The following is an 8,519-nucleotide window of genomic DNA, read 5'->3' as shown; positions in this document are numbered from 1 at the left end:
TCTGTTTTTCATATCTATATTTTATAAACCTGAAACTAAACTGAAGAGAGAAACGTAGATGATTGCTCTCGCACCACTTGAACTATGCTCAGACATGTTAAACCAATCGGTTGCCAGGTCGTCTTCAAGTTCCCAAGAATGGAATATCAAATATTTTCTCACTAACATAGTTTTTCTGCTTCAATGTCAACCGGAAACTGGGATGTTTACACTGATCCATTTTGTTTCTGGTTCATATCCTCATGTTTGAGCTGTTCATGTTGAATTTATGACTCTGGCGACTGACAAATTGAATTATTTTCACTGTCAAATGGATCCATAATTCAACAGTTATTGATGGGAAGTCTGAAAGAACACAAAAAATCTGACCTCTGGAAGTTGATGCCCTCACATTAAGGATGTGTTAACAGCTTTCCTGCTGATCATGGTGAACAAAATGAAGTTAAACTCAATGACTGTTGTTTGAAATGATTAAATAAATAGAATAAAATTAAATACAGAATTGAGACGATAGGAAATATCACTTGCAACCAATATAATAAAATGATTTGTGATTTAAAAAGCTTTTATGCACCACTGAAAATGATGTACTCGTGAGTCAGAACTGCAACTTTCTCACCATTGAGATCCGCTAAATAAAGGGCTTAGTTGAACTGTATTTACAGGCAGCTCTGATAATGACCTGAACATTACCAACTGCACCTTCAATTGAATGCGTCTCGGGTTAAACCCCTGTGTTTGTCTAACTGTGCCATTTAAATAATTCAAATAGTCCTCATTATCTGCAGACTTATTGTTTACATCTGCATGGGTCACGATCAGCAGTTTACTGTCACATTCAAATGCAGATGAAACGCGTCCAGACTGAGACTCGACGACTGTTATTGACAGTCAAATTCACGTCATTAAGAGCGAAGCGGGCGCGCAACCGGCTCAAGTGGAGGAGGAGGAGGAGGGGGGTTATCCAAGGTGTCCGAGACAGACGAGGGAGGTGGGGGTCGGGGAGGAGGAGGAGGAGGCAGGGAGGGTAAATTGGGCGGACACATAAAAACTGCATGCGTCCAGAGATGCGCGATCATTTGGGGAGTGTGTCCGTCCTGCGCGCCGCTTTCTCGGATTGGGATCCCCGCTGCAGACCGGCTGCGCTCCGGACCGTTTGGTGACTCCGAAGGGATTAACGAGCCCCTGAGACTCCGCGCTTCTCCTTTGACGCTCCTTTTTTTTTGGCTGAAAAAACCCCGGACTGACTTCAACCATCCGAGCCACATTCACTTGATTCGACGACACCTGGACCTCTACTGATGGTAAGCGCTCCAACCTGTTGCTGATCCGCGTCGTGCGGGTTCAAACTCTCGCGCAGAACGTTCGCGGAACCGGAGCCAGAAGTCACGGAATCCAACGAGTCGGTGTCTGATTTGGCGCAGTGGCTGAAACGCAAGAGCATTTTTGGAACATTACGCACAGATCCAGGAGGAATATGGCAGAGTTCTTTTCTGCGTTCAAAACAGTGAGGTCATTCCTCGGAGGACAGTTGCAATTCTCCGCGCAGGTCTTTCATTTAAACGCTCCAATAATTGACTTTTTTAATATGATGCCTTTTTACTTGGTTACTTAACTAACATGCACTTAACTTCGGCCACGTCCACGCGACATATAATGACGGCGACTTTACTTTTACTTTAAACAATTGCTTACACTCGGAATAAAAAATATATAGTAATAATAATTGTTATTATTATTGTTATTATGCCGATGTCGTTTCTTCTGAGGCTCCGTCCCTTTGGCCCACGTTGCTTCTCAAACCCACCTTCAAAATCCCATTATTTATTTCACCTTATTTTTAGCTGTTCATCATGTGTATTTCAGCAAACCTCGAGGTCATGTGCTGCCCTGCTCCGGATTTACACTTGAGCTGTTTGCTATGTGGAACCAACAACTTTGTTTTTGTTGTCCATTCAAGTGATTTTACTCTCAACTTTTCTGGTGGTTTTCAAGTTTCAGGGGACGAGTTCAGTGACGTTCTCATGCTGTTGAACCCATTATTGGAATTCAAACTTCAACCTCAGAAACCCACCGGTTTAAAGCCTGATCACATTATCTGTGGTCAGTGAGGGAGCGAGGACGAGTTGCCCCGTTAAAAATACATCCCGCTTCACAAAAACCCTCTTCACGGAGAGTTTACCGAGTTCTATTCATGGTGGCGACACCGCAAACAGGAGCGGAGCTTCGTCGCCGTCCGTCTGACCCCTTTCATCATCACCATCACGCCACTTGTGTCTGTTCTTGCCTGCAGCTTTGTCGCAGGCTGGTTACAGTTACAAGACGTTCTGTATGGTCAGTGTTTTTGACTGCTGTGAATCCCTGTGATCATGGGAGAGGCCTTCACTGTACAATGAGCGTTTGTTGTCAGGGATGTACACACACACACACACACACACACAAGTTATCCCCTCCACCCCATGGGTAATAGAGCTGATCATGTTCTGAACTCTCCTCTGGTCTTTTGCGAAAGTTCTCACGGCACATGCGAACACAGACATGGCCAGTGACTGGGCTTGAATGGTGACCGAGGGACAGGTCAATCTGAGGTCAGAGCCTAATGCTGTTTAGATTCCTGATCGCACGTACCGCTGAGACAGTCGACATTTGTCGCTCCTTGTAAAAAAAAAAAAAGACATTTCTACAAGTCACAACGTCCATCAGTGCGAAGCCTCCAGGGTTACTGAAGACACCAGGCTCGCCTTTTGTGAGAGGAATGTATTTACTGAAATAGGCAATCAGTCATTTGAGGGGGATAATGGTGGAGTGAGTTCCCCTGGAGACAGTTTCTGTATGCAAACACTGCTGTTGTTTTGGACGGAGAGCTCACCCCACCTGCTGCTGTCGGCGTTTTGTGCGAGCATGAAGATTTGAACGCTCGTTCTTAACCCCCCCCCCCTCGTCTTTGTCTCTCGCAGGAACAGGGTCACTCCAATATTCTCCTGCAGCCGCCCAACACCACGTAACATTTCCTGGAAGTGTCCACTGCCGGCGTCCAACAAACATGGACTGTTTTCCCATGCTTTATTTTCTGTCGGTAAGTCACTTCTTGGTCACAGGCGGCCATTTAAATGTGTGGTATGTGAAGTGCATTTTCGCCCGATGATTTGCGCTTATGCAATTTGGCGATACTTGAAGCTTGAGTTTGCTATGTCGCCAAGGGTGAGCTGTTTATCCCAGTGGATTCCATTTTGGGGAGGAAAAAAAAAGTTCTGGAATCAGCTGTTTACATTTGGAGGATGTTGCCGGAGATAAACTGCAAAGTGGTCTATCTGATCGGGGGCTTCTTTACTGTAAATAAAGCCGACTGGATTATTCAAACCGACCACGTTTGGAGGTGGCTGTCGGGGAGGGTGGGGGTCACGCAAACAGACCGACCTCTTTATTACCTTTAACAGTCTTCTAACATCTGCCCTTCCATCCTAGAGACATCATGATTCCTGGTAGTCGAATGCTGATGGTCATTTTAATATGCCAAGTCCTGCTGGGAGAAAGCAACCATGCTAGTCTGATACCTGAAGAAGGGAAGAAGAAAGTGCCAGGCCTGCAGGGTCGTTCGGCCGCTCAGAGCCATGAACTGCTGCGGGACTTCGAGGCCACGCTGCTGCACATGTTCGGCCTCAAGAGGCGGCCGAGGCCCAGCCGCTCCACCACGGTACCTCGCTACCTGCTGGACCTGTACCGGCTCCAGTCCGGGGAGGCAGAGGAGACGGGAGCTTACGACATTCCTTTCGAGTACCCGGAGAGGTCGGCCAGTCGAGCCAACACTGTAAGGGGCTTCCACCATGAAGGTAAGAAAGTATTTCAACTGTACCCGCCACGCTAGCTACTACTGCTTGGCAAGTACTGAATATATTTAACTTAGCTTAACCTAGCTCTTGTCCCGCTTACATGCAAACTTGATGTTGCGGGAAATTCTATTTTTTCCCCTTGTAAAATCGCTGCTTCATCATTTTAATGCCCCACAATAGTAGCTAGCTCCGCCCACACCGAGAACTCTTGCAGACTCAAAGACATCTCGCTCCACCCGAACTTAGAAGCCTGGGACTGGGGCGCCTCACTGCCATGTCTCTGCTTTCGACATAAGGCCTCAACGTGCAATTATCCTTAATACTACTCTGAGCGTTCTAAATAAAGCCGCCACTACCAAGTATGTGGTGCCCAGCGCCGTTGTCAGGGATGGAAAAAACAGTTTGAGAGACGCTAGAAGGGCCGAGCCAGTTTGTACTGACTTCGATCTATTGTCTCAGTCGCTTTACAACCTGGAGAGCAAACTGGCTCCCAACAATTAGAACCAAAATACTGACTCTCTCTTCCAGAGGGAAGTAAAAATGATGTGATATGAATGAGTAGCTTTCAAGGGGGCGCGTCTGTTCGGAGGATGAGTCAGCCCGAATGGGGCTTGTCAAACGCACATGTGGTAGTGCAACACACTTGGGCAACAAGTGGTGAAGCCCAAGAAGAGATGAAAATATCTGTGTGTACGTGAGAGTGTGCACAGTTTTCCACCTCAGCTGCGTCCCTGTATTTTGGTTCAGCTATGTTAATGACACGCTTCAAGCGGGAGCGCTAGCTTTAGCTAGCGCCATTGTTTCAATGGAGTCGAGCTGGATGCAGAGGAGGAGAAACATGTACTGGAGCCGTGTAAGAGGAAAGACGACATGTTTTGGATTCTGAAAGTCGACCTGCGTTCCCATGGGTGTCAGATGAAGAGGACTCCGCCGCGTCGGCTGACCAGTTAATGATAATTCATGATGAAAATGATAAATATCTAAAGTGAACAAACTGCCGAGCTAATCAGAAACACAGCAGGTTTTAATAATGAGAACCACCTGGGCGAGATTAGGGCCTGGGTGTGAAATAACAGGGCTGGATTGAGCAGGAAAATAGTAGACACAACATTCCTTTCCCCAACAATGGTGATCTTGCCAAAAATCTGCAGCCTGAGCGCGGAACAGAGCGCCTCCACTGTGTTTATACTGTGGCTGTGGTACGTTAATCACCACCCTCCCTCCTAATGTGTGTTTCAGCGAAGTGCTCCAGAGAAAGGCATCAAGAGAATCGCTGAGTAATCCCTGTAGATAAACAGGGAAGTCTGGATCATTCAAAATTGAGTCGCAGGGTTGCGAAAGATACACGGTCTCTTCTATGAAAGGATTATTTTTTTTGGATACTAACCCTTTTCCCGCTCCTTCCAGAACACATGGAGCAGGTGCATGAGGTGGGCGAAGGAGACGCCGCGCCGCTTCGCTTCCTGTTCAACCTCAGCAGCATCCCGGAGGACGAGCTGCTCTCTTCGGCCGAGCTGAGACTCTACCGCCACCAGATCGAGGAGGCCGTGGCAGACGCCCTCTCAGACCAGCAGGCGCTGCACCGCATCAACGTGTACGAGGTGTTGAAGCCTCCCCGGCCCGGGCAGCTAATCACGCAACTCCTGGACACGCGGCTGGTGCGCCACAACATGTCGCGCTGGGAGAGTTTCGACGTCAGCCCGGCGGTGCTGCGATGGACGCGCGAGCGCCTCCCCAACTACGGTCTAGCCGTGGAAGTGCTTCACCTCAACCAAACGCCGCGTCACCAGGGCAAACACGTGCGCATTAGCCGATCTCTACACCAGGAGCCCGGTGAGGACTGGGAGCAGCTACGCCCTCTTCTGGTTACATTTGGACATGACGGGAAGGGTCACCCGCTGACCCGCAGGACCAAGCGCAGCCCCAAGCAGCGGGGCCGCAAGCGCAGCCGTAACTGTCGTCGCCACGCACTGTACGTAGACTTCAGTGATGTGGGATGGAACGACTGGATTGTTGCGCCCCCTGGCTATCAGGCCTACTTCTGCCACGGGGAATGCCCCTTTCCTCTGGCGGATCACCTGAACTCCACCAACCACGCCATCGTTCAGACACTGGTGAACTCTGTGAACAACAACATTCCCAAGGCCTGCTGCGTGCCGACGGAGCTCAGCGCCATCTCTATGCTCTACCTGGACGAACACGACAAGGTGGTCCTGAAAAACTACCAGGAGATGGTCGTGGAGGGCTGCGGCTGCCGCTGACACTCTCACTAACTCGGACTTGAAAAAAAGCAAAAAACAAGACACTCAAAACAACCTAGAAGGTCTTTACTCCTAAAAAATGTTCACTTGGACCCTTATTTATAACTTTTATGTTGAGGTGTATGTTTGTCTCACTTTTTTTTGTTCCTTTGACAATATGATCATATATTTTGACAAAAATATATATATTTATATCTACGTATTAAAAATAAATTGAGTCCTTATTTTAAACATTAAAAAAAAGCTGTACAACATTTTGTGATGTATTAGATGGTACGTTTTTTTAAAGAGAAAAAACGGTTTAAAAACACACACAGAAAGTCCTCTTTTATTTGGTATTATTTATTGCTTGGCATTATATTCTCAAGGAAAATAAAAGGATGAATTGCCTTCCAGTCACAGCTTCAAACACTCACGCTATTTTTTTGGTGGCTAATGGGCTTTTTCTTTGAGTCCTGCTGACATCACTGCAGGATTTACTCCAGGCGGAGTGTGCGTGGTTGACTTTACATCTGTTTTTGACGGCACCTGCGTGAAATAAACACAAGCCTCATAAGTGATTCTATAAATTATAGAATTAAATGAGTTTTTTGTTGCACTGTTATTGACTTAAAGAACTGCAACAGACAGAAAAATGATCAAACATCACCTTCCGTTTGGCCTTTATTGTTCTCAAATTTCACTTTCATGTCAATTAGGCTAACATGTGGTTGGACACTTGCTAATCCAATTGCAGTCGAGGCAGGCTGTCGAATGCGGGGTGGAGGGGTGACTCTATTGTTCCTGACGTCCCCACGTTGGGGGCATTGCGGGCGACGTGTCCTGCCCCGTTACGAGGCGGCTGAGTCCTCAGAAGAATCAAAGGTTAGACGCTCTGTCTCCTGCCTTTGTCTTCAGCAGCTCATGTCAGTAGAGCAAAGACGCCTGTCTCCAACCTGCGCCCCAGCACACAATAGGCTCCTACATCACTTATTTACAAGCTGACGGCTGGCCTGAATTGTATGATAATGTTTGGAGGGAGCTGCTCCTTTGAACTGTCAGGGGCTGTCGTTGGCAGATGAGCATTGTCTCACCGAGGGCCCCGTACCTCTGGACCTAATTGGTCATGATATTGAAGCACCGGCCATTTTAAAGACACCACAACCTGTGCGATGAGAGATGTCCTGTAATGACAAGTCTGGTTCGCTGTTTTTCCTTTCCTGGACCGGAGCATGTGCAGGCCCGAGGGCCCGCTGACGGCCGGTGGGCTTCTCTTTGATGCTGGCGTATCAGTGTCAGACAAAAAAAAGAGGGAAGGAGGAGAAGAATTTCATTTTGAAGTGGCTGAAGGCAGAAGAAAGGGGTGGGAGGTACATGTATGTGTGTGTTCAGGGACAAGGGGCAGGACTGTGGGCCGGGGGGGTCTTAACTTGACAGTGCAATTACAACATTTTAACTGATCTCCCCCTGAAGTTGGAGATAGCATCAGCTAGTTATGGTAATTGTCTGCCTCTTCATTAGCCCACACAAAGAGGGGACGCATGTTCAATTGACGCTCCAGAGAGGGACGTTTGCTGAGGCACTAGTGAGTCAACCATGCAGCACTCAGAGTCTGTGAGGCCCTGGGGCCACATGCAGCCATCACGGAGTCAGGTCAAACCCACCGTTGTACTGGAAAAAAATCCTTTCCCAGAGCTATCAATTGCAATACAGAAACATTTTTTCATCCTAAAATATTTCAATAGTGAATATGTCCATAAAAGAAATCTATTATTTTAAAAATAAAACTCATACATAATTACACATTTCCCTATTTCCTCCTTGCTTTTTAACAGTTTAGCCACAAAATTGAAGCTATATTTAATACCCTTTCTTCTGTCCTTATGGCTTGATAACGCCCCCCACCACGGTCACTACATGTAATGTGGCACCTGAAGAGGTTAAACTGCCCAACACTTGATGAGTCGGCAAAGCTAATAGCTAAGCTAGCTGTTTGTGTCTCGGAATTTGTATTGAAATCACAATTAAAATTGAATTACGCAACACCACAATCTTAGATGTATTATTATTATATAAAAACATATATATAAAATAACATGTATAAAAACATTCTGTTTATTTTCAATGAAACTAGTTTGTTAGCAGCCTGATCAAGGAAGGCCCTTTCTGTGTGGGGTTTGTATGTCCTGTCAGTTTCCCCAGGCACTCTGGTTGCCTCCCACGCGTCCAGTGTATCCCCCACCTATTGCCTTATCAGGAATGGGCAAGAACGTTTTACAGAAAAAAGTCTGAAAAACTGTTGTGTTCATCCATTCATAATAGTCAGTTAAATCCCTTCTTAAGTTGATTCCATTGTGTATTTTACATTTATTGTTTATTGTCACAGCATGGATAAGTATATTGATTTCTATTCATTAAACTTAATGTGGATGGACCTCATCCTAATAAG

General features: G+C 46.7%; 1 protein-coding gene across 1 annotated transcript; it reads left to right on the top strand.

Moving 5' to 3' along the window:
* The first annotated feature begins 1,091 nt into the window (after positions 1-1,091).
* On the top strand, positions 1,092-8,020 carry bmp4 (bone morphogenetic protein 4). The gene is made up of 4 exons (XM_053845861.1): positions 1,092-1,304; positions 2,958-3,076; positions 3,466-3,830; positions 5,238-8,020. The coding sequence occupies exons 3-4, from the start codon at positions 3,473-3,475 to the stop codon at positions 6,089-6,091; spliced, it is 1,212 nt and encodes a 403-aa protein (XP_053701836.1). The 5' UTR covers positions 1,092-1,304; positions 2,958-3,076; positions 3,466-3,472; the 3' UTR covers positions 6,092-8,020.
* The last annotated feature ends 499 nt before the right edge of the window (positions 8,021-8,519 follow it).

The sequence above is a fragment of the Synchiropus splendidus genome, chromosome 16, assembly GCF_027744825.2.
Source record: "Synchiropus splendidus isolate RoL2022-P1 chromosome 16, RoL_Sspl_1.0, whole genome shotgun sequence".
Classification (NCBI taxonomy): Eukaryota; Metazoa; Chordata; class Actinopteri; order Syngnathiformes; family Callionymidae; genus Synchiropus; species Synchiropus splendidus.
This window is presented reverse-complemented; position numbering and strand designations above follow the sequence as displayed.

Excerpts from the sequence above, each read along its gene's own strand:
- bmp4 (XM_053845861.1), top strand. The coding sequence starts at position 3,473 with ATGATTCCTGGTAGTCGAATGCTGATGGTCATTTTAATATGCCAAGTC. Across the intron at positions 3,831-5,237 it reads AAGGGGCTTCCACCATGAAG|AACACATGGAGCAGGTGCAT; the intron begins GTAAGAAAGTAT and ends CGCTCCTTCCAG.